The following is a 26,713-nucleotide window of genomic DNA, read 5'->3' as shown; positions in this document are numbered from 1 at the left end:
AAGGAAGCCTGTTCCACTGAGAAACCGCTCTAACTGTCAGGAACTTCTTCCGGATGTTTAGATGGAATTTCATTTGAATTAATTTTATCCCATTCGTTCTGGTCTGTCCCTCTGGGGCAAGAGAGAACAATTCTGCTCCATCCTCCATATGACACCCTTTTAAATATTTGAAGATTTAATCTTCTTATCATAGCTTTAAAAAGAAAAATAACTGCAAGGAGCTGTAACTTGTTCTCATAGTGCATATAATCCCATTGGAGTACCCAAAGTTTTATCAATAGAAATATCTACTTCCATAATGTTGCAAGTTATATTGTTTTCAAATAAGACGTTTTGTAATGAGCTGCATGTTGTGCTCTTTAAACTTCAAGCACATCTGATATAAGGCATTTTTGGTCAAATTCACTTCAAAAGTAAATTAGAAATATTTCTCATTTGCTGTACCTTAAAGCTTAATAACTGAAAAGGATGATGGTTCAGTGATATAGCACATAGGGTTGGGAAGACAAACATCTCTCTCAAGACCAAAGTTGTTATCTTCTGGACGCTAATCCTGCCAATCCTCCTATATGGATCAGAAACATGGACTTTACTAAAACCTGACATAAACAAACTCAGTACCTTCCAAATGTGATGCCTGCGGCAGATTCTGGGTGTGTTTCTATGTGATCATAATCAAAATGAGACAATTCAGACAAAATGTGACAACCAGCCGCAAATTAAAGAGCAAATCCAAAAGCACAAACTGCAATCATTTGGCCCTGTCTGTAGAATGAACACCAGCAGAGACTGCCTCATAAACTCCTCTGGCGAGAACGACCAACTGAATGGAAGATCCAGTGACTGATACTAAAGAAAACGTGGCTTGAACAAATCGAGGAAAACCTTAGAAACCAGTGGTTGATTATCAACGTGGCCAAAACTAGTACCACCAATCGCCAAGAGTGGAAACATTATAAACAAGGCAAAAAACTCCAGCAGCACCTACAGCAGTGTATTGGCTGAGAGGACAAACTACTCCACCAATCGCCAGTTAAAGGCTACAAAGAAGGAAAAGGGTTGCTGAAAAAGAAGAGAGGAGAATTTTGCCAATTCCTCGTCTTATGATGGATTTCTCACTCATCTCTGGCACTGTCTTTGGGTCCCCTATCCCCCAAGAGAAGCATTTTGGAAGACATATTGGGCTATAGTGAAATAGGAAGGCAAGGAAGTAATGTTTTGCTGTCAGAAATCTTTCTCTTGGCAAAATTCAAGCCACATTTTGCATCCAGATGGCCTCTGGTTCAGATTCTTAATATCTCCCAATAAAAAAGCTCAGGGAGTGAGTGTTATGAAAGACTTTTCTCTATGTGAGATATGGAGAGAACACAAGATTATGAGAAGAGCCTTTCTGGATCTGGCCAGTGGTCATACAGTGGTCCAAATCCAGGTGTTATCAAGAGGTTCATCAGTGGAGCCAGAACCCACTTTGCCTCCAAGCACCAAGAATGCAGGGCATCACTGTCCCATACACAGTGTGTCATCTGTATCTTGTGGACCCCTGCTCCATGTTTATCCAACCCTTTTTTGAAACTGTCTATACTTGTAGCTACCACCATTTCCTGCAGCAGTGAATTCCTAATATGAATTACTCTTTGAAAGAAAAAGTACTTCCTTTCAAAATCTACCGTTCATCAACTTCATTGTCCACAAGTTCTTGTATTGTGAGAAATGGAGATACGTACTTCTTTCTCTGTCTTCTCTGTCCTATACTTAATTTTGTAAACCTCTATCATACCACCCCCTCTGTCATCATTTCTGCAAGTTGAACAACTTAATATCATCTGCAAACTTAGCCACTTCACTGCTTACTCTTAAATCCAAATGAACAAGTTAAAAAGCAGCACCAGACCTAGTACCAAGCCTTGTGGTACCATGAAATAATGAAATAAAATAAATAATGAAATAAAAATCATGAAATAAAATTGTTGTTTCCCACAAAGAACTGTTACGGTCTGTGACAAGCAAGCAACATTTCCCTTGAAAAAACTGATCAGCAAAGTCAACATAATTTTGCCACTGAGACTGAGAATGTTTAAACTCCATTTTTATGAAGTTCAACCAACTTCCATAGCATCAAATATTCATGCTCCATTTAAATATTGTATAATTCAATACTGTTAATATTTAATGTTTTATTAATTAAAGCAAGCAATATTAATTTTTCTCTAATAGGCCCTGTTCAACCTCATCTTGATTATGCAGAACAATCTTACATTTCTGTGTTTTGTGTTCTGCAGCTTTGTATTTTTGATTGCCTCAAAGAGTCAGTTGAGAACAGTTCTGAGACTAGTGAATTCATTTTTCAATATGTTGAAGAATGGTAATGAAATCTGTGCACTTTGTGAGGTGTGATTTAGCTCTTATGCTATGACGCTGGGATTGAAGGATATTTTATTCTATTTAATATGACATTTGGCACATCCCAGAGTGCCTGAGTCCATAGAGCTTCTCAGCTACAAATACTAGACACAACTAAATATACCTGATATTGTAAGCCTCCTTGAGTTCCATAAGGGAGAAAGGCAGCTAATGAATATTTAAATGTCCATTAGGAAGGCCCTCTAGAAAATCTAGAAAATACTGAGTTTTGGTGAATCCCCAGGGAAAAGAATTCCATAACAACTATTCATGTAGCAGCCAACACAGCACACATCTCTGGATATGATTTAATGAATCATTAGGATGGCACTCTGCAAGTGACAGATATGATTCCTTAAGTATGTAAAACCAAAGAGCCATTTCAGGTTTTCTGCGGGGTGGAGTAAGAGAGAAAAAAATACTTGTACTCAATATGCTTAATTTTAAGCAAATTTTAGGTGGGGGGAGAGCCAGCAAATGTGGCAGTGGCAGGCAGCTCTGTGAATTTCAGGTGAAGGGTTCACACAATGGTGGTGGGTGGTGTCTGTACCAGCTCTCTGAGTTTCAGGTGTGTGATTTGGCTGATTTGATTTGGCATTGACAAGGACCCAATAAAGATCTGATCCTGATGATTATCTGTTTGGCAGCTCTTTAAAGGCCTCTCTCCTCCAACCAGACCCTTCCCAGGCAGTGGAGGCTCTATCTCTGCTGCTTCAGAACGGTCTGTGGGAAGAGCTTCCAAACAGCTGATACTGACAGATCAGCTGCTTGGGGGCTCTTTAAATGCCTCCCCCAGCCAGACCCTTGTGGGTAATTGTAGGTTTGATCTCCACTGCCTGGGAAGGGTTGGGGGTGGAAGCTACGTAACATCTCCCCCAGACCCTTCCCAGATAGTGAAGGCTTGATGACTGCTGCCTGCGAAGGATCCCGGTGTGGGGGGAGATCCATCCTTCCTGACCCCTTTGAAGCCAATGGGGTCTTCCCACCCACACCCCGGGCCCTGAATAAGGGCCGGATGGAGGCATTTAAAGGGTCCTAGGTTCCTTTAAATGCTCCCAGAGCTGCCAAACAGCCGATCCTGATACAGAGTCAGCTGTTTGGTGCCTGATTTGACCTAATCAGTTAGGGTTTTCCCAAATCAGATGAACTCAAATCTGTCAGCCAAATCAGTGATTTAGCTGATTTGAGGAAATTGATTTCAGGAAATTTAAAATCTGAAAACTACCAATTTTTTTTCCCGGTGCACATCCCTGGTGCATTAATCAAAACCCAACTTTGTTTCCTTTGACAATACTGGACTTGGGTGGAAGTTTTTGTCTATTTCCTGATTCCTATGATATAAAATCATAATAGGTTATAATGTTGCAATTCCACCTGGTTGCAATTTAGTTGTTATGTTTTGTCTACTTTCTTTCCGGTGACAGATGATGCTCTGAATCTATGTTCTTTCTCAAACTTCATCAATCTAATAGCTATGAAAATATTAGTTTTAACTAGTAAACTTTTTAAAGGTAATGGAAATTTAAAATAAAATTCTAACAGAGTCCTCAAAGATATTAACAATGTATTCCTAACCCGAGTCAGTTCCTGAGTCTGAGCCCATTCAAGTCAATGAATTGAGAAAGGTTTAATTTTGTTTAGGATTGCACTTTGAGTCTTACAGAGATTTTGTCTGTAGCTTTGGAAAAAATCACTTTATACTTATGACTCAAGTTTATTGTTTTGTGAAATTGGGATAAAACCATTACTTTCTGTCCTTTGTTCTACTTCTTATGAATATTCTGTGTTTTAATCTTTCCCCCCCAAAATTTATAGGAGCTTTAAAGTGCTTAATCCTTTCCATTATTTAAACAATTAGCAGTTTAACATTTGCACAGTTCTTTTGTTACAAACTATAGAATGGAGGTAATCTCGAAAAATAAAAAAGTCACAATTAAGTCTCTTTGAAAACTATTGAAAGGATTTGATGTTATATCATATGCAAAGCTGTACCCTCCTAAGCCATTGACTTCAATGAATTTGATGGGACTCCATATTGCAATCAAATATTAATTCATTCCTGTAAAATGAATAAGCCAAACAGAAGCCATTGGTAAATGACCACAGTTGCAAAGCTTGTAGAAGAAAGGGTTAACATGTCTTCTGTCCATGCACCATGGTCTTCAGCTGTATAGATCTGTGATGTGATGTCATTTGCAATCATGTGTACACTTCTTGTTACCATATGCCAAGAAAAAAAATCATAATAATTCAACATCTGGGTTTTGGATTATGGAAGAATTTTTCTGTGATTGCTTATTTTCGGGTAGGACAGGATTTAAACCTATCACAGTGAGAACTCACACAGAATATTGTTCAAAGTGAAAAACTTCAGTGCCAAGCACAACCTGGGTTTTAATTAGCACTTAGACCCAGTTGACTGGGTCTGATGAATGTAGTGGTTTTTTTTTTTCTTTAAGTGGCCTAACAACAATCCTTCAATCTCTCCAGTTAAGTCTCCCAAATTAGAGACAAATTGATAATTTCCTGGCGATCTCCTTACTGCCAGCTTTCACCAGCCATGTTGAACACAGGGACATGTGGTAGGCTGAACACCTGCCAGTGTCCTGACCACATCAGCTAGGAAGATTGGACTGAAGCAGTCCAAAGTAGGATTCTGAGATGGCCGTCAGGCCTCCAGTTTTGTATATCCCCAGTATGATGCCCTCCCTAGTTGTCTATCCTCTCTGATTATACCTTCTGCCTGGTTGTGTTGTTGTGGGCATTTGTATATGTACACTTCTACTGAATTGTTTAAATATTTTATGTAGAACTTATTTTAAATATAGTTTAATTGTATAAATGTTTTTATTGTTTTATGTTCTCCACCCTAGGGACCCTATTTGAGTTGGCAGGTGGCATAGAAATGTTTTAAATACAATTAATAATAAATATATGGTATGACATCAGCATATCTGAAGGACTGCCTACTCCATTATGAACCTACATGACCATTATGGTCCTCCCCCAAGGTCCTGCTTTCTGAAATTAGGCAGCTGGCAATGCAGAAAAAGGAATTCTGAGTCATGGCACCAAAACTCGGGAATTCTCTCCCAGGGAGACTTGTCTATCCCTTTCTCTTGCCATTTTCCACCAGCGGGCAAAGAATTTTTTTTTTTTGTTTTCATTATGTGTGTAAAATTGTCATCACAAATGACAAACCAGAAACAGAGTGATCATATGGGCTGAAACCATGTTCAACACATATACTTCTATTTAGAACAAAAATATAACTGGTTGATATTACATAAGTGTAAAAAAAGTTAACATCTGTCTTTCCTATACCACATAGGATTTTCCATTGTGGACATATGGCTATGAAGTGAAATGTTGAATGCAATCTGACTCATGCCCTCAGATTAACACTGTGCTAGTAGTATTATTTTTCTGAAATGATTAATAGCCTTGCAGTGATCTCATAACATACATTTTGGGTTTTTTTGGAATCCATCCTGAAAACAAAAAAAGATTTTTCTGATTTAATAAACATCTTCATAGCCAGAAATGCAGATGTTTCAAAAGAGCAAAGGAGTGGTCTGATATGTGTAAACTCTGCATTCTTTTCCTGTGACCTTATGTGGCAGGGGCTCATGGGAATTGTAGTCCATGGACATCTGGAGGGCCGCAGTTGACTACCCATGACTTGGAGTCAACTGCTCTCGTGTAGATTAGAAGTGAGCTTCTCCACTTTGGGACCCAGGTCTCTGTAATTAGGGAATTTTATAATGTTTTGAAATTTAGTTTGAACCATGCAAAGAGAGAATTGATTAGCAGGAGTGAGCCAGTAAAGGAATGTAATGGAATAATTTAGAATTGGGTTACATTTATTTGGGGTGTGAAGATGACCGTGTTAGACTATGAAAGGTTACAACATTTTGTTATATCCATTATGGAAAGAGTTTTACATTATTCTGTACATAAGTCACACATCTAGTTTAATTTGAGGTTCAAGTCATTTAAAGCATGGGTAGTCAACCTGTGGTACTCCAGATGTCCATGGACTACAATTCCCATGAGCCCCTGCCAGCAAATGCCTGATTTAACCAGCAATTACCCCTGATTTAACGTTCTTTACAAAATAAATTTAATCTACAGGTTGTTAGTTTTTAATGTCAAGTTGACATGAGATTTATGTTAGCCACCATAGTGTACTGGTTAATATGTTAGACCAGTGGTCCCCAACCTGCGGGCCGCGGCCCGGCGCCGGGCCGCAAAGGCCATGGCGCCGGGCCGCGGCTCCCTCTCCCCGCCCCCCCCCCCGCAGTAAAAAACTTCCCAGGCCGCAAGCTTGCGGCCCGGGAAGCTACTTACTGCGGGAGGGCGGGAAGAGGGAATCAGGGCCGGGCTGCGCCCGTGCAGGCCGTGCCCGCGCGGCCCGATCCGCGGGCGCGGCTCGCGGGTGCGGCCCGATCCGCGGGTGCGGCTCGCGGGCGCGGGCCGAAATGTGGGCGTGGCCCACGCGGGCGCGGTCCCCGCGGGCGCGGCCCGATGCCCTGCCGGTCCCCAGCCTAATAAAGGTTGGGGACCACTGTGTTAGACTACAATCTGAGTGACTCAGATTTGAATCTCTGCCACAGAAGTTTTCTGGGTGACATTGGGCCTAACTTAGCTCGCAGGGTGTCTTTTGTGAGGAAGAAAATGAATGAGGTACATATGATGTTGTAAACTTCTTTGGATTTAAGAGAGGCATAAATAAACAAACAAACAAATAAATAAAGGATCCAAACTGCACAACCCAGAGTGCTTATAGCTGCAGTACAAATACATCTACCTTGCAGGCCAACATAAGTAAATCATTATTTATATACAAATTGAGATTGCTTGATTGCCTCAATTATGTTGAGGCTTGAACATAGACCTAAGGAATTTTGCTTTCGTGCTGTGTAGGGTCAAGGCCAGGACATTCCTTGGTAAACAAGTTTCATTTTTTACTAATGCATTGCAGCTTGTGGCCACTTTCATACCTGCATTACTAGCAAACCAAGAGAGCAATTCTAAACATTTCTACTAGGATCTTACCTGGATTTATTCAATTGGAAATTCCCAGGAAACTGTTTTTAGGATTTCACAGAGAGATACGTAGATACTAAGGCCATTCCACACAACAAAATATTCCTCAACAGTTTCTGCATGTTGGCGGCATATAGAGCCCCCTCTACATGACATCACCAACATCGCAAGGCTGTCCAGGAGCCGGGTCTTTAAGGTACTACTGGAATCTTGCTCTTGTCTACTGTTAAATACAGCATTGCATTGTATACAGGACATTGTATTCAGCCAGTGATATGGAATTGCTTCCAGTTAATTGACACTTTTTGTGACTGCTGGTATCTTAAATATTGTTTTCAAAGTACTAGAAATGACTGCTGGTGGCATTTTAATTTTCTCTGCTTGGTGGCATTTTAATTTTCCCTTTAGGATTTTGATATATATATTTCATTAACATCATTTTAATGTGGAATTAATATAATTTTTTACCGGAATTAATATTTTCCTCCTTACACTCAATTTTCCTCATTAGTTTTATGAATGCTGGAGGAAAACTGTGTGCTTATTAATCTTGGATAATTTTTTTGGGTTTAAGTGGCAATTCATGTGAAGAACATAATATATTCAGAGTCATCTGTGCTCATTGTAGGTCATGTGCTTATTAAGAACAGAAATGGTGTGCGAGGTATGCTAACTTTCTAATGAGCACATATTGACTATTATTCTCCTAAAGGTCATACACTTTCTCTAAAATTCATTAGCAATCTGTCATAATTTAGCCCAAACTAGGCAGCAGTATGGTGTGTCTGACACCTTCCAGGTGGACTCAATCAATTTACTGAGAAAATATAAGCATCACTTTAGGCACTTCACTGCATATACACATGAGGCACTTCAGTGATGCGTGCTCCTTTTGCTCAACAATGGAGTAGGGTTGAAATTTTTGTCTTTTCCAAGTGTTATACTTCTATGTTTTTCTGATAAATCAGCTTAAATATATTGCATATTTATGATGAAAATAATTATTCCACATAGCTTGTACTGGTTAGTCAGGTCCAGGGGAGAGGGACTAAGAAGCCCCGGAGCACATACCTTGTGAGAGACGGGCTGTCAGTAATTTATTTGACTACCAATTTGAACTGTATTTCTCCACATTTTCTTTGTCTGGTTTGGGTACTCATCCTCATCTTGAGAGCATGCTTCTTACAATTGAACATATGGGACTATATGAAGTTGAGTTTGAGAACTGGTGGTCAATGGACAACAGGCCTACTAGGTTTCAAGTAGTTTTTTTCACCCTGCTATTCTTGTTTAGCTGGTGATACAAGTTGAATGCAAACTACCACTGCTGTATTGTCCCCATTTCCATTGTGAGAGGAAAACTATATTTCTTATTATGAACTGAACTAGTACTAACAAAAACCAGTGCTACCAATATAGAAAAAGTATCTTCAATAAAAAAACTTTGTAAAAGTTATTCCTCAAGCTCACAAATCATTCTGTTGTCTGTATCCTGAATTGCCCAGTTTGCTCAGAGCATGTCAGAGTTTGGAAGCTAAGTAGAGAGATCAACAATTTGTGGTTACCACATGAAAGAAGGCAATAGCAAACTACCTCTCCTCATTTTTTTCTTGGAACACTCCATGGATGGAGTCACCATAAATTGGTCTTCTTCCTCTTCTAGAATTCTCAAATATTCTAATTTGTGCCCAAGATCTTGATCCATACCAGAAATATGTGCCCAGAAACATGATATCATGGGAATACCATATTTCTGAGTCAGATTGCTTTTGCTGGATTGGGATGACTGACTGCTTCAATCCCATTGCTGGCAACCATTGGCAATTCCCCATTCTGAGTTATGGGACAGTTTTTTCTCACAGTTCTTTGCTTAAGTGATTTAACCCATTTTTACAAGGTGTGTACTGAGTGAGAGTTAATGATACTGGCATGTATTCTACTATCCCATTAAGCAGCTTGAAGCCTTTCTCCAACTTAAAGACCCTTTCTCCCAACTTAAATTAGTTTTCCTTCAGGTGGGATATTATTAGGCCCCTCCCATGGTTCTGTGTCTATCCCTTCATCGCCTGACCCCTGAAACCTTTTCCCCGGGGCAGGGGCCTGCGGGTCCCTCCAGACAGGTGGGGGTGAGGGGTTATCCTTCTCTGGTCCAGTGTCCAAGTCACCTGGGCTCCACTTACTCTCACCGGCAGTCTCCCCCAGAGTCAATAAAGCACTAGAACACATTCCAGATGCTTGAGTGCTCCTTTATTGTTCCCATCACACAGCCGACCACTTCACTTCCCCTTCTCTCTCCTCCCCCCCTTTCCCAGCCTTTTCCCTCTTTTTATCTCTCTTGTGTCCCATTTCCTCTCCTCCCCTGCATGCCCGAGGTTTCATAAACTCCACCCCCTTCCCTGTGTTCCGCATTCAGCGCCTTCCCCTGATCCAGCTGTGGGCTATGCTGCCCTGCCTGGCATCTGTCCCTGCTGCTTCCATGGTGCCTCATCCGTCTGCTGCCTTTCTAGACCCTCCCCTCAGCTCGAGTGTGTTTGGTGCGGGTGCTTATGAGTTGATATCGTACAATCTTTAAGAGGCGCTTCTTTTTTCAAATTCACTGTATTCCACCATCGCTTCAATCAATATTGCACATTTCTGCTTTCTCCTGTTTCCACCTTTTCTCACTTGTCACTTTTGACTTCTAGCCACAGATTGTTTCCTATTAACAGTGATCACTCCTAATGTTCTATGTGACAATATGCAAGTCATATGCATCCCTGTTTCCAGCCAGGAACACTCCAGGACCTAAACACCTAGGCTGGAGTAGTTAGACTTTGCAGAGTCTTCCTTCCAGAAGTCTTTTGTTGACTTAAATGTTAATGGTCTGGTTACTCAAACAAGTCAGTTACTTTTGTTATATATTAAGAATTTCTCCATTACTTCCATCAGTTACATCAAACTATTCTTTTATCATTCCAGGGCAGTCAAAATCAGAGTTCTTTCTTTGGTTCCTGAAAGTATTTCAGATGTATAATCTGGGTTTGGAATCCGACACTGAGTTACTATGATAAATGTTTTATTTAACACGACAATTATTACACTTATTTTATATACAGTTTACTCATGTATCACAGTAATGGGCTCCTTTTGTGTTCGAAGCCAAACATTGTTTGATATTATTATTGCTGTTGTTGTCATTATTATTATTATTAGTGTGTATTCTGATCTGGCTGGAAGAGTAAGTTGTTCAAAAAAGCTGAGTGGTTCAACAAGAAACATATGCCTGTATTTTGATAATGATGTTCCTATGAGGGGAACATTATTCTTATTAGGGAAAAGTTATTCAACACTAACGTGTCCTGCAGTGATAATATTCCATGACATGTTGTTTTGAAATGAGGTATTTTATGTAAGAGCATATAAATTAAATCATGAAGTCTTTGAGGGATTATAAAATTAGGTAGTTCTTGAAGTTAGGCCACCAAAGACTCTTAAATAATTGAAAAAACATTTTGATTGAAACTATTCACTATTGTTCTGTTTCCATGCAGGATAATCTGAAGTTTGATTATATAAAAAAGAAAATTGAAGCAGAATGGAAGAACACAAAGGTAATAGGAGCACCGGAGCACTGCGATGGATATCTAACCTCTGGGTTGGGAAATACCAGAAGTCTTTGGGGGTAGAGCCGGGAGTGGGCAGGATTTGGGGCAGGGAGGGATGATCTCAGTGGAATATAAAGCAATATTGTCCACTCTCCAAAGCAGCCATTTTTCTCCAGGGGAGCTGATCTCTTCAGTCTGAAAATGAGCTATAATTCTAGGTGATCCCCAGGTTTTACCTGGGAATGGTCACCCCTAGAATGACATGAGGGGAGGTGAATATGCTTATCTATTGTTGTTCCTCTATTTGTGAAACAGCCTAGGGGGTGGTACGTATCCGGCTGTCCAAGTTAGAATAGGGCCAATCAGGGTGCAGCCAGCTTTGCCCTGATTGGCCCTGCCCCTACAGCTCCTGCCCTCCATCCCTGACTCTAGCCTCTTTGCTCTCAGATGCCTCAGTGCCTGGAGCCAGCAGAAGGTCAGGGGAGAGGACCCTGGGCAAAGGGTCATGGTGGAGGCCTTGCTAGGCTGGGACTCCTGACAAGGGCCTCCTGGCCTGCTGACTGCCTGCTAAGGAGCTCTGTTCCAGCCCTGCTAACGAGCTGCCCAGCCCCTGCCTGCCCCACTTGACCTGGCTGCGAGCTGTGGCCCAAAGCCATCTTAAGCTGCCTGGAAAGGGACCAGGGGAAGGGACCCTTTCAAGGCCTGTTCTTAGGAATGGGCTTTGAAGCTAGTGTAAAACAATATGGGTTGAAGGAGAGAACTGCTGCAGAGCAATTGTCATGTGTGCAAAATGACCTCTGAGGAAATTAAGCAATAAAATAAAATGTTAACATAAGAAAAAGTATTACACAGAAAACTTTTAGTGTCCAAAAGCATTTCAGAGAGATCTTTGCCTTGTTCATCAAATGTAAAGAGATTTCCTTTGCTTATTCATTAGCAATAGAATTTCAAAATGGTTATGAGAGGAGAACTGATAACCATTTTCATGTATTTAAATGGCTGCTATGGAGAGGCTGGAGAACAATGGGATGAAATTAATGCAAAAGAAATTCCATCTAAACATCTGGAAGAAGTTCCTGACAGTTAAAGCGGTTTCTCAATGGAACAGGCTTCCTCAGAGGCTGGATAGCCATCTGACAGGTTGATTCTGTGAAGGCTTAAGGTGGTGACAGGTTACAGTGGATGAGCGATAGGGGGGTGGACTACATGATACAGGAGGACCCTTCCTATTTAATTACTCTATGATTCTGTGAAAACAAAGGACATTGAACTTTAAAATGATCATAGATATGACTTGTAATACCCACATTTCCTTATATTGTTTAAGAAAGGTCTCGTGCACAATGGAAGAATGTCCTTATGCAACATGGAGAGATGGGAAAGAAACAGAAACTCCCCATTTATAGGGAAATGGAAGTGACAGGGAAGGAAGTATGAGTGATTCATGTGAATCATGTTTCCACGGCCATGGAAGCAGCACATGGAATTGCTGGTTTCAAGGGATGGGTGAGGAGGCAAAGGGATAGAAGATTTTGTGCTAGTTTGTGTGTTTAGGAGATTTTTATGCTGCATCTTCAGGATCCAGGATGACTAGCACAGCAGGGATGGGATGTCATAGAGTCTACCCTTCAAAGCTGCCATTTCCACCATGATCCACCATAGTTTGGAGATCAGTCATAATTCTAAGAGAACTCGAATCCCTATCTGCAACCATTTGCATGATGCAGTTTACAAATAAAATAATCACAACAGCTCTTTATTCATCAAATGCCTGGCCCCAAAGAAGTGCAGCTGGCCTCAACCAGAGCCAGGGCTTTTTCTGCCCTGACTCTAGCCTGGTGGGATGAGCTGCCCACAGAGATCTAGGACCTTTCAGAGTAATCAAAGTTCCCAAGGGCCTGCAAGATGGCACTGTTCCACCAGGCATATGGTTGAGGCCAGTGCCAGCCTCAAGCTGCACTTTAGCCCCTCCATCAGAATCTTGGGGATTGTTATCTTACTTTGAACCCATGTGATCCCAGGTTCATGGGGAACTGTGGTGGAGTGATTGTTTAACCTGTCAGGTAATTTAGGCAACTTGTAATTGGGTTTTTAGAAAACTTTGTATATGTTTTAATGATGTTAGCCTTCCCAAGACTTTGGTTAGAAGAGAGACGGCCTAAAGATTTCATAAAATAAGTAATGTAAAACCAAAACAAGCCATTAAATACAAGGCAAGGACATAAGAACAACATTAAAATATCCATAAAACAGGCCCCAATCCAGAATCAGAGAATAAAACAGCTAAACATTTACTAGAACTTAAGGTCACCTGAAGAATTTGATGGGCAATACATCGGAATGGACAGAAGGAAGTACTTCTTCTCTCTGTGGGTAATTAAACTGTGTAATTTATTGCAAGTGGAAGTACTGATAATCATAAGCATAGAGACCATGAGAGTGGTCTCTTGACAAAGCTCTCCCATACCTCTGAGCTGAAGGCCGATGTTATATCAGTAGAATTTATACTACAACTTTGAGTTGGATGAATATTAAAATATTGTAAACTTGTTAGGATAAGTTACACATCACAGGAGGAAACAACCATCGACGAAAGTTCAACATTGAAAATGGCACTAATCTAGAGTCCGTTCTGATTGCTTCATTAATTATTAAAATAGAGACAAGTTACCAAAAATTGTATAAATATTATATTGTATCCTGATTTTGATAGCCTGGGATAGGTTCTCTCTTTTTTCTGTTAGTACGTTTATTCAGGACCACCTGTTTTTTTCTTTGTTTTTAAATGGGGATTAGACAGATTTCTGGGGGACAGGGACATTAGTGGTAACATCACCCTTTGTTTTCAGCTCTCTAGAGCATTTGTTGGCAGGGGCTCATGGGAATTGTAGTCCATGAACATTTGGAGGACCACAGGTTGACTACCCTTCTAGAGGGTCTGATCCAGCAAGATACCTCATGTCCTTGTTTAACATTATAAATATTGGAAGTGCCGTCTGAAAGAAGTCCATGACATTTGTAAAATAAAACCTTCTAATTGCTGCTCGGGTTTACAGATACCTGCTTAATATATCTTTCATATGAACCATAACTTGTCAAAATGTTTGTGCACTCCAAACTTTTCTTTAAAATAATGCCAGAAAAGGCTGTGAAACTTAAACAGTAGAGAACCCATGAGGATTAAGCATTTTAGGAGCAGAATAATGGTAGAATGTGGGCAGTATCATGCAAGACTGCCTTGAAGACTTTTTTTTAAAAAGTAAAACAGTTTTAATAGAATGGATATAAGGTAGGAAAGTGATGGGGGAGGAACAGGATTCTTCATTGTTCCCCAGGTTGACACTCCAAATAGCCACTGCTAAAGCAATTCCTTCTGCTTAGCCCAAAATTTGTACTTAGGATTGATTTATAATTTATCATATTACATATGTGTGGTATAGCCAAGAGATCCTAAGATTGTCTGACTGCCAGGCAGGAGATGTTCAAAGGTGGCTTGCCTCTCCCTGCATCACAACCATGGCATTCCTTGGAGGTCGCCCTTCCAAGTGCTAACCAGGGCTGACCATGCTCAGCTCCTGAAAAAAACATACATTTGATATCCTCCAGAGGCAAAAGAGATGTAGACTGGAGCAATGGCAGGCTAGGTAAATGTTAAGCAAATCAGGCCTGCTCCTTCCTCATTCTGTTGACCGGAGAGAACAGGGAAACATCTGAAGATGACTTTCCCACCCAGAGAAGGATTCTTTCTCTGTATGTATGGAACAATCCCGCTGTGAACAGAGGTTCTGATCCATTTTTCCCCCTTCACATTGTAGCTTTAAGTTTTAAAAATGAAATCAGGGCTGTATTACACACAGTGGTAGGCAGTGGGTATTTTGCTCCTGAATCCCACTGAATTCAGACCTCAAAAACCCTCTTCTTTTATTTTTCCCAAATGTTACCAGTACTGGAACTCTGGGCTGTACCAGCTCTACACTGAGGACTGATTCAGCCAGTAATGAACTATTGAGCCAGATGGCCTAGCATTGTCTTAAGCTATTTTAAAAATGAGCATCATTTGAAGAGTAGGTCTTAAAAGGGGCACTCTTAACACCAATCAAGAAATAATACTCATGTATTTTTAAAGATTTCCCAATTAGCTCTTTCTCATGAATATGCTCGATGGCTGGGTAGAAAACCAGACACATGATATGTAGAATAATCTCCCACACCTTTTCCCCCCTCATGTGTCTACCTGATATATGGTGAATGCCATATATATTTTCCACATTAGTTTGTCACTGCCAGAATCCCGTTTATGGCACAGTTCCCACAAACAAATGGCATCTGAGTCCAGCTTCCATCTCGATGAGCGTTTAAAACTTGTAGCTCATTAGCCCTCATGTTGCCAAGATGATTTCATTTGCCCCTTAAAATGTTGTTTTTCATTTAAGCAAAACCAAATGCAGGCTTTCTGAAAGGGAGTGAGCAATGTTTCGGTGTCAAGCAAGATTCGGCTGAACACGTGGCCTCAAACGATGCATTCATAACCTGATCTTGTGCTTGTTTACTCCAGAGGAACTCATTGACCTCAGGGGGACTTGCTGGGGGGAAAAATGCAAAGGGTTGCAAATCCATAATCCAGATTTATTTGTTAATATCCTATATGCATAATAAAGCAACAACATTAAAACAAACAAATCCAACAATAAGACCAATCAAACACAATATGCCTCATAAAAATAATTTTAGAGGGTCAGAAGTAATAAAAGACTCCAGCCAGAAAACCAAATTAAATTAAAAGTTCATTGAAATAACTGTCTACTAAACAAATGCTGCTTTTCACTGCAGTATGAGACTGGCTGATTCCAGAGGCAAGGTACCACCAATCATCACATAGAGCAGGGGTAGTCAAACTGCGGCCCTCCAGATGTCCATGGACTACAATTCCCAGGAGCCCCTGCCAGCATTCGCTGGCAGGGGCTCCTGGGAATTGTAGTCCATGGATATCTGGAGGGCCGCAGTTTGACTACCCCTGACATAGAGGGTAATGGTGGTATTCCAGTCAAAGCTGAGGGAAAGGCTGTGGCCTGAGAATCTAATAGCAAAACGCTCTTCCACCCCAGCTGAAGACCTGCTTCTTCAGTGAGAGAATGACCCAGTCTAGAATAGCAGTTTACCATGTCCATTAGGCATGTACATTCATATATTAACTACTTAAAGCAGAAGGAAAAATGTAAATAAAGTTCAGAATCAGAATAATTTTATTGGCCTAAAGCAGTGGTAGTCAAATTGAGGCTCTCCAGATGTCCATGGACTACAATTCCCATGAGCCCCTGCCAGCAAACTGGAGGGCCGCGGTTTGACTACCCCTGGTTTACCAAGATCAGGGGTGGGCAAACTGTGGCCTTCCAGATGTCTGCAGACTACAATTCCCATGAGAACAACTCATGGGAATTGTAGTCCATGGGCATCTGGAGGACCGCAGTTTGACTACCCCTGGCCTAAAGTAAGTAAAGTTAATAAGGCAAATCTGATTTTTTTTCCCCAGAAAGGAACAACTGGTGATGAACTTCCATGTGACACTGCTCCCTTCTTCAGGTACCATTCATATATCTGAAGAAGTGAACAGTGACTCACGAAAGCTCATTCCCTGCCACAAATTTTGTCACCCTTTAAGGTGCTACTGGATTCCTGCTCTTTTCTCCTGCTGCAGGCAAACATACACATCTATCCATCTTGAGCCGTTGGTGATTTACAGACATCTTTGGAGCTGGCATTATTCTGCTTCCTTTTTGTCTGGTATAAATTTTGTTAAGATCAGAGGCAGAAAGTGCGGAGCCTGGCAGTAACTCTTGTACCATTACTTATGATGCAGCCCATCTGCAGTCCGGGTCCAGTGTATCTTAGCCGCCTATCTGAGTATGTTCCCCAACGAGCATTACACTTGGCCAATGCCAACAGACTGGTGGTTCCTGGCCCCAAAGAGGTGCACGTGGCCTCAACCAGGGCCAGGGCCTTTTTAGCTTGGCAGAATGGGCTCCTAACAAAGATCTAGGCCCTGCCTGAACTTCTGCAGTTCTGCAGGGCCTGTAAAATGGAGCTTTTCTGCTGAACTTTTGGTTGAGACCAATGCACACCTAACTATGTGTAGTAAGGCCTTCTTGCCCCCTCTATTTCTGGCATAGAATTTTACCATTTTCTGCACGATTGCACCACTTCTGGGGTTTCTTGAAGCCTGAAGATTGTTTCAGTGGTTTCTCAATGGTAAAAATGTTGAGAAAGGCTGGTTTAGCCATGTACAACTGATTTTAAGAATGAAAGAAGAACCCTCAGAGATTTAACTGAATTTGAGCTAGAAGCTATATCAAATAACCCTCAATCTTCAGGGAAGAATTACAAATACTTGTTAAAAATAGATACTGAAACAGAGCAGGTTAAGTCCTGAATGATGAGGAATATGCAAAAATTTGGGGAAGAGATACCTTTTGATGTGTGAGAACACCTTTGATCTAAGAATGTAAAATTAACAAAATGCCAATTGCTGAGGGAGAATTGGTATAAGATATTCTATAAGTGGTATCTGTCTTTATCTATCTAAAGATATAAGTATAATGGCTAACCATTCTGATGGGAATTGCTGGAGATGTAATGATGCTCTTGGTTCCTTTTTTTCATACGTGGCAGTCTTGTAGGAAAGTCAAAGTGGTTTGCATAAAAAATGCATGAGAAACTGCAGAGAATACACTTCCCACTAGATCTGAAATACATGTTGCTAGATATTTTCCCTTTGCACCTGCCTGTGTTTGCTAGAGAATTCTTCTTTTATGTGATCACTGCTGCCAGACTCCTGATTGACTTGAGATGGAAACAACAAGGACTACCTGATTTGGATAGATTCAAATGGTAGTTGTGTTGGTCTGAAGTAGCACAACAAAAATTGAGTCCAATAGCAACTCTTTATTGGTCTTAAAGGTTCTATTGGACTCCATTTTTTGTTGTACTTGATTTGGACTTATGATTGGAGAAATTCTTATGCTGCAATGGCTAGGCTTACCAACCTGATGAACAGAAGCCCTCCAGAAAAATTTCATGTATGTTTGGACTTTTTTTCTAAAATCTTCTGATATATAATGTATTAGATTAGCGATCCCCAACCTGTGGGCCACGGACCACATGTGGTCCTTCGACTAATTGGAGGTGGGCCCCGAAAGACGCCTTCTCCCCCCCCGGCCCTTTACTTCATCCCCCCAGCCCTTTACAACACACTTCATTGTTGTGGCGTGTCTGTATCTTATTTTGAAGGGATGTTTAAACGTTACCATAGCGATCAGAGAGCGCTAGGGCAGTGGTTGAGAGTAGAGGAGTAAAATACCCCCCCACCGGGCCTCAGTAAAAGGCATTGAGTGGTCCCCAGCATTGAGTGGTCCCCGGTGATAAAAAGGTTGGGAACCACTGTATTAGATGACTAGATCATTATTCTAATCTTTTCCCTTCTGTTCTTTTACTGGTAAACTAATAAAATATGTTATAACAGAGGAAACTTTCTTGGGGAAACAACAGGAGTTCTCAGCACTGGCTTTAGAAACCTACCTTATTCAGTCTTTGAAACTAAGTTTTTGAAAGATGACCTATTCTTGAATGGATTTCTCATCATGAGGAATTGGGAAACACTGCTGTTGTGGGGAGAGAGGTTAAATAATTCCAGTCAGTTGCAGTCCATCTGCCAAACAGTGTAAATTGAAAATAAATAGGAAACATAGTTCCTTGCATTCTGAAATGAATGAGGCTATTGGTTCTCCTGTGTTTGGCCTACGTTATGAATATTTACTACAGTTTGAATATCAATTTATCACTGTGTTGGTTTTAATATTTAATATTTTCTTTTTGTTATTAGGACATGGCTGTGAATGATGTGCTACTTCACAGTGGAATCATCCCTGGATTTGGAAAATGGGTCCATGAGCATGTTCGCTTTGAGAAGTGTGAGAAAGAGCATGGAGGAGGTCTTAATGTTGCTGCTTATAAAAAACAGCAAAACATGTAGAACACAGGGGAGACTTCGGTGAAGACAACAATCTTCTGCTTTTTTTTCCTTTTGTTGTCCTTGTTGCTTTTTAGCACTGCCCCCCCATGCTTATTTCTTTCAGTAGTCCAGCATGTTGCTGCTAATCATGTCTTCTTGGTCTTCTTTCCTTTGTCCGATTCTTCTTTGTTCCTATCTTTATCTAACGCTTATTTTAATTGAAAACAACAACAAAAATGCAATTGTGGACATTAATGCAATACATTCAGCATCTTTCCTGTTACCTTGAAGATAATTTTGACAAATTCTGGGAGACTGCAAGAAGATAAGTGGGGAAAATAAACATGCCAGATGATAAATACAAGAATTTGAGGGCATCAAATAAAGCTGATGGGCAGTAGATTCAGGCTGAACAGATGGAAATGCTTCTTGATACTGAGAGTGATTTAAATGTGGCCTTTGAATCATAGAATCATAGAGTTGGAAGGGGCCATACAGGCCATCTAGTCCAACCCCCTGCTCAACGCAGGATCAGCCCAAAGCATCCTAAAGCATGCTGCCAGGGAATGTAATAATGGCCACAGAAATAGCTTTGGAAGGATCAATTCATGGAGTATTAGCTTATCTGTGGCTCTTTCTTTGTTCTTTGTTTTTCGTTCCATGTGAACTGCCCAGAGCCTTAGGGGAGGGTGGTATACAAATGTAATAAATAAATATAAATACTAACCATGGTAATGGAGGGGAACCTCCACATTTAGTTAGCTTCTGAATCCCAGTGCTAGGAGGCAACATCAGGGAAGGTCTCAGTCTCAGTAACTTAACAGGAACTAGTAGGCCACTGTATGAAACAGGGTGGGGGAATACATGGATCACTGGTCTGATCCAGCAGAGCTCTTCTTGCATTCTTATGTCTACAAGTCAGCTGATTGAAAGATGAATATGAAAAGTCTTAAATGCCAAAAAACTGGATTAAACGGCCTTCAGGTTCATTTCAGTTGCCACGACGATATCATCCCAAGAGTTTACAATGTATAATTATCGATTAATTAGTTTAAACAATTATACAACACCTCTTTGCAGATCTTTTCAATGCAAATGAGAAAATAAGAAAAAATAAAAATATTAAACCTTAAAATAGCCATTAAAATTCAGAAGCATAATTGGGTACAGACGCTCAAGTCCCAAATGCATCCTCCTTTCTTCTCCCTAGAATCACATCCACTTGTAAAATTCATTGTGTTCCTTTAACTCAATCAAGACAGTCATTGTTTATTTTGCTTTCCCTATATAACTTTAACATTAAATCAATACAACAAGTAGAGATAAAACTGCCAGCATTAAAAAAGGAGGAAATCCAAGCCTTAAGCAGTACATAACATTACTTCGATAACGAGCAATGAGAATTAGTGAGGTAAGCAAACGTAGCAACTGGAGTAGAGAACCACTGTACCTCTATTAGCTAATAGAAAAATCAATTTCTCATAAAAAAGGATTCCCTACCTTGACAGGGAGAAAGACTTTTGATGACTTCATTGTAAGATTACAGCTATAATCCTAAAAACAGTTTTTGTGGGCACAACTCCCAATTAATAACATGGGGCTTACTTCTGACTAGATCTCTTTATTTTACTCCTTAAGTATGTATTTTGAGCCTGATGAAAGCAAGTGAGATAGGTGCAATACATTGAGCCCATAATATATACAAAGAAGAGTTTTAGAGGAGATAAATGTTAAACATATAATGCTGCTTTGTATTGAGTCATTTCATGAGTCATCTAGATCAGTGATCCCCAACCATTTTATCACTGGGGACTGGTCAATGCTTGACAATTTTACTGAGGCCTGGAGGGGGAGGTAGTCTTTTGCCGAGGGACATCGCCACCTGAGCCCCTGCTCCGCTTGCTTTCCTGCCAGCACCCCTGACTTCCCGCCGCCCATTGGAGGGCACTGCCAGCAGTAGCTGTGCCGTGCCACACCGAGAGGGAGCCCCAGCCATGGCGGCCGCTGGAGAGCACCAAAGGTGAGTCGGCAGCAGAGTGGCAAGGCAGCCCCCGAGGTAGCAACCGGGGAGGAGGACAAGGAGGAGCCCTGGCCTAGTACCAACTGATCTACGGACTGGTACCGGTCCCCGGACCAGGGGTTGGGGACCACTGATCTAGATCATCATATTGAAGAATCAGGTGTGGATACTTGCATATTCTGATAATCATCCTGACCAAATCTGAGCATAATTAGATCTGGAGACTGGAGCCATGAACAAGCAAGACAGATCTTTCTACAAACCTGAAAAATGTCCCAAGTTTGCATAAAAAACTAAAATTATCTCTTTCTCTTTGTATATGAGGCTTTAAAAAATCCAAAACGATGAAAAGATTGTCTTTTGCCTCGTGCACAATGCAGGAACTCACTCATATCATTGATGATGCACTGAACAGTTTTGAGTTGAGAGCTGTATGTAACCACTAGTGGTGACCTGTTATTGTCTCTTTTGGGTCTATCTTCTTGCAGGTTTTCTCTGTGTATCCTGGCTTTGTTGAAATGTTCAATAGGGACAAATGTAAAGTTCTGCATTTAGGTAGGAAAAACCAAATACACCAATATAGGATGGAGAGACTTGTCTTGGCAGTAGCAAGTGTGAAAAGGATCTAGGAGTCTTAGTAGACCACATGTTGAACATGAGTCAACAGTGTGACTCGGTGGCTAAAAAGGCAAATGGGATTTTGGGCTGTATCAAACGGCGTATCGTGTCCAGATCATGGGAGGTGTTGGTACCGCTTTACTCTGCTCTGGTTCAGCCTCACTTGGAGTACTGTGTTCAGTTTTGGGCACCCCAGTTGAAGAGGGATGTAGACAAACTGGAGCGTGTCCAGAGGAGGGCCACAAAGATGGTGAGGGCTTTGGAGACCAAGACGTATGAAGAAAGGTTGGGGGAGCTTGGTCTGTTTAGCCTGGAGATGAGACAACTGATAGGGGATTGATAACCATCTTCAAGTATTTAAAAGTCTGCCATATAGAGGATGGAGCAGAGTTGTTCTCTCTTGCCCCGGAGGGATGGACCAGAACCAATGGGATGAAATTAATTCAAAGGAAATTCCGTCTCAACATCCGGAAGAAGTTCCTGACAGTTAGAGCAGTTTCTCAATGAAACAGGCTTCCCCAGGAGGTAATGGGTTCTCCATTTTTGGAAATTTTTAAACAGAGGCTGGATAGCCATCTGACGGAGAGGCTGATTCTGTGAAGGCTTAAGGGGATGGCAGGTTACAGTGGATGAGCGACATGGTTGTGAGTGTCCTGCATAGTGCAGGGAGTTGGACTAGATGACCCAACTCTGTTAGACTGCTAGGCTGTTGAGCCTCTACCTGTTTAATCTTCCCACAGCTCCATTCATCCTCTAAGGAATCTCCACTGGTCTGAGGCTGGTTCCTGACAATCTCAATGAGCTGGTGGATATTGCACTTAACCTGTTTCTAATTCCTGCACACCCTTCCCCCTTTCTCCCTAGAATGGTCTAGTTTCATGGGCAAGCCCCAGTGACCTTATGAGACTCCCGAAGTTTCAGTTCTTCTTGGTACTTAGGCTGTAATTAAAAAAAAAAATTAAAATGGCCAAGTCCCAAATAAGAGTGGGATCCTAATATTTAAGACTTCTTGGTTGGAGGAGTGGGGTCTTTGGATGAGACCACCAAAAACATAGAGCCAGCATCTTGCATTTCTGTAATATTTTTGCTTCCTTATTTCTCAGTAGCATATCTAGAAACTGCACCAAGGCTTATTGCCTTGAAAACCCTAATGGAAGGATGGCCCTGGTTCCTATTGTTGACGCTTGTGTGTTTATTTTCCTTAGCAGCTCTGCTTTTTAATGGGGACACTGTGATGAGACCAGGTCTCAAATGATAAAAAGCACCAACCTCCTCAAGGTCCAATTATTTGTGGAAGGCTAACAATCAAAGTATCTCCCGGTAACTGTTAGTTCAAAGCTCTTTGTGGCTATGACTACTTAATCTCACTAAAACACATTCCTTCTTTGAAATAACAGGAGGAGATCATCAGCACAGAAAGTTAGCCAGAGGATGATTACCTGATCTGGGTTGGAGGGAAAAACACATGTCACTTTCAGAACCTCCATCACATCATTTATATAGAGAGAACAAATAACAGAAGTGCTAAATTGTACCCTTCTATTGATTGTAAAGGATTCAGTGTGTTCTTAGTTGGTCTCTTTAAGACAGTCAGAAGGAAGAGACCTTCTGGGTACCTTTTATTTTAAACTGAGACATGTCAAATCAGATACAAGTGCATTCTTCAGACCTGGTTACATATTCTGTACTGAGCTGAGCTAGAATCAGCATCTGAACCACAGTAAGTATAACAGGCAGCGTCCTGTTGCCTGCCTGTGACATATTACAACCAGGGAGTAAATGTATTTAAATGCCAGAGAAGTGTGATGTTTTGGGGGAGCTGTTTGTAGCAGATTCTTAGCAGGCAAGCTTACAGAGTGTAATTTGGGAAGGTGTAATGTATAGGGTTTTACTCATCTCTTCTATTTTATATGCGATTTTCCAGACTTGAAATCTACCTTTGAACTCCTTCACAACCCAAACTGTTAGTATCTTCAAGCATCTCATGTTGTTCTGGTGTTTTCTACGATGCATTGAAGAGGCCAGACATGCCATCAGTATATTTAATCCCCATGTGAATTGTGTGATGGACTGCAAAGGGCACAAGTCACTTCCCTTTGTTTCTGCTTTCTGACTTCACAGTGCAGGATGTCCCTAATTTATGCCTGAGTTGCTTTGGTTAGGCTGTCTGACAGAAAAGTGCAAAAAACAGTTCCCTTTGCTTCCTATGGGAAAGCAATTCAATATTTGGTGTGTGGGGGTGTGGCTAAAGATGTCGTCCTGAGAGGGTGGCAGGGCATCTGCTCTGCTATCTCTGAAGCCTGACAGGGGTCAATTGTGCAAGCAATTGGCAGAAAAGAGGAGGGGTACGCAAACCTCACCTCACCTTTCTACCCAGGAAGTTCTTGGGGCCGTCTCCAATCCTTTAGGGAGTATATCTCCCTGGATTATAGGCTGTCAGCGTTCCAGGTCCAGAGGACGACTGCCATTTTCTACCTCGGACTTTCTTTTCTTTCTTTAATCTTAAAGTATCTGCTTCAACCCTACATGATGATTTACCACAAATGAACGCTTTGAACTGAGGGGAGGACTTCGGCTGAGTTCCAAAACATCATTTACTGCAAGTATCTCTCGCTTTTTTTTTTCTCCGTCTCTCTTCCTGCATCAAAGCCCTTTGTTTCCCCCCTCCTCTTACTCTGCTCTGCCTGAAGCCACCTCGTTAAGAGGCAGGCTAATTCTCCTAACTAAGCAGAAGAAGGATTCAAATCAACTCGAATTAATTGGCAAAAGCTCTTATTGTAATTGTTTTGGTTTTCGGAGATAGAGATAAGAGCAGTGAATGTGAAAATCTCACGAGAACTTTGTGCCAGTACGAGAATCCCTGCCTTAACCGGCTTCAATACGTCACATGCCTGTGCCGGAACATTAGAGGATAAAACAGAGGACCTCTACTGGCCACTTGTAAAATTGTTTGGGGCCGGGTTTTTTTAAAGTCAAAATCATGTCTATGTTAAAAAGATTGGCTCATCTAATAGAGATACAAACCCAAGATTACAAAGTATTCTTAGATGGATTGATCAAAAATATCTCCAAGGAGATCCAAGATGGCAAGGAAGAAGTCTTCAATAGGAATGATGGATCAATAACAGTGACTGATGACAGCTTTAAACAAGGTGGAAAACCAACAGCAGAAGAGAAATCTGAAATTCATATCTTCAAGGAGATCCAAGATGCCAAGGAAGACGTCTTTAACAGGAATAATGGATCAATAACAGTGGCTGATGACAGCTCTAAACAAGGTGGAAAACCAACAGTAGAAGAGAAATCTGAAATTCTGGAGACGGAAAATGGGATGCCGGAGTTCTGCAGCCCAGATAAGGACACCCTTTTTAAAAAGACATACAGCCATCTCAAAGCAAGAGTGTACAAAAATCAATCAAAAGAAATATGGATCTGCAGTGAAAGTAACCGATTTAAAGGATCTCTCTGGGGAAAAAATTGTATTGATACTGGAGTCCAGGAGGTGCAACGGCCTCAAGATTTATCGATGCATATTTTGCGGGAAAGAGTACAACTGCACTTTCTACGCCAAAGGCCAATGGGACAGAATATAATTTTACGGGAACGACAAGATGTAGCAAGCCTCGAGATGAGACCCCCTTAAGAAGACCGAAAGCTCATATTGTTTTATGTTTAATGTTATACCGTATTCTATATTTCCATTTTTATGAAAAAGGGGAAGCAGTGTCTCTTTCGCTCTTGTTTTTTTTTTTGTCTCTTTTCTTTTATAGGCATATAGGTAATATAATCATTAGTGCTGAAAATGTAAAATGGGGTTCTCCCCCCCTATTTTTTCTTTCTTCTATTAGTGAATTGTCCTAGGACTAAAGCCTACACTGAGGATGGTTCTTAGAATGGGTCAAGCAAAAATTGTTTTGTAGATGTATTAGAACCAAGGATAAGGAGAAGCTATAGAAGACTGAAAGCTTATATTGTTCTATGTTTAATGTTAAGCATTTAATCTAAACCTGGAAATCTTATTATTCTCTGTATTAACAACATATACTGTATCCTATATTGCTATTTTTATGAAAAAGGGGAAGCAGTGCCTTTTTTCTCTCTTGTTTCTTTTTCTTAGTAGGCATATAGGTAATATAATCGTTAGCGTTGGAAATATAAAATGGGGCTTTCCCCTCTTATTATTTTTTTTATTGGTGTATTGTTATAGGGCCAAAGCTCATATTGATCTGTAGAAAATGCAAAGCTCTCAACTTATACCTGTCAGGATGGCTCTTAGAATGGGCCAAGTATAAATGGTTTGTAGATGTATCTGTATTAAGGATAAGGAGAAATTATGAAATCCTTTTGTAATTTTTTTTTCTTTGTACATCTTTAAGGCAAAGCCCTACTTTCCTCTCCCTTTATCAGGGTATTGATACAGGGCCAAAACTAATACTGTGCTATAAGAAATGTTTAATGTTAAGCATCTAACTCAAACCTAGAAATATCTGCTAGGATAGCTCTCAGATTGTATCAAGCAGTTAATGTGAGGTCTACGATCTTTCAAGTAAGTTGATTAATAATAACTTTTCTTTTGTATATCTAAACAGGCTTTTTTTTTTTTTTTAATGTAGTGGAAATGTGGATGGCTCTTAGACTCATGGCTCTTAGAGTTTTGGGCAAAAGTTTATATCACTGTGGAGTCAATGTGGGGTCGTATATTCTCAAATGATGACTATATTTCTATCTTTATGAAAATAAAAAAAATCATTATAAAAAAAAAAAAATATTTGGTGTGTGTGTGTGTGTGGGGGGGGAAGTCCACTGAAATCTGCACTTTTCAGCAAAGCAGAACTGTTGTCAGATCAGCAGACAAGTTATATAAAACAACCATGGGCTTTTTAGCCTGGGCTCCATGTAAAGTTTTATGTTCTATGTGAATAGTTTCACACAGTCTCCATGTAAAGCTTTACATTGTCAGCAATCATCAGGCATTCACAGAATCATAGAGTTGGAAGGGACCTCCAGGTTCATCTAGTCCAACCCCCTGCAGAATGC

The 26,713-nt window shown here is 40.8% G+C and overlaps 1 protein-coding gene across 3 annotated transcripts in view; it reads left to right on the top strand.

Annotated features, from left to right (window-relative positions):
• CNBD1 (cyclic nucleotide binding domain containing 1) overlaps nucleotides 1–20,899 on the top strand; it is a 180,769-nt gene extending 159,870 nt beyond the window's left edge. For 2 of the 3 annotated variants that reach the window (XM_077351977.1, XM_077351976.1), the window contains exons 12-13: nucleotides 10,980–11,039; nucleotides 18,910–20,895. In XM_077351977.1, the coding sequence (XP_077208092.1) occupies nucleotides 10,980–11,039; nucleotides 18,910–19,059 (210 nt within the window). In that variant the 3' untranslated portion in view covers nucleotides 19,060–20,895. Of the gene's footprint in view, nucleotides 1–10,979; nucleotides 11,040–18,909 lie in introns of all 3 variants that reach the window. The other variant, XM_077351978.1, reaches the window with a different exon arrangement.
• The last annotated feature ends 5,814 nt before the right edge of the window (nucleotides 20,900–26,713 follow it).

The sequence above is a fragment of the Paroedura picta genome, chromosome 9 (genome assembly GCF_049243985.1).
Source record: "Paroedura picta isolate Pp20150507F chromosome 9, Ppicta_v3.0, whole genome shotgun sequence".
Lineage (NCBI taxonomy): Eukaryota > Metazoa > Chordata > Lepidosauria > Squamata > Gekkonidae > Paroedura > Paroedura picta.
Note: the sequence above shows the minus strand (reverse complement) of the source record. Positions and strands in the feature narration are given on the sequence as shown.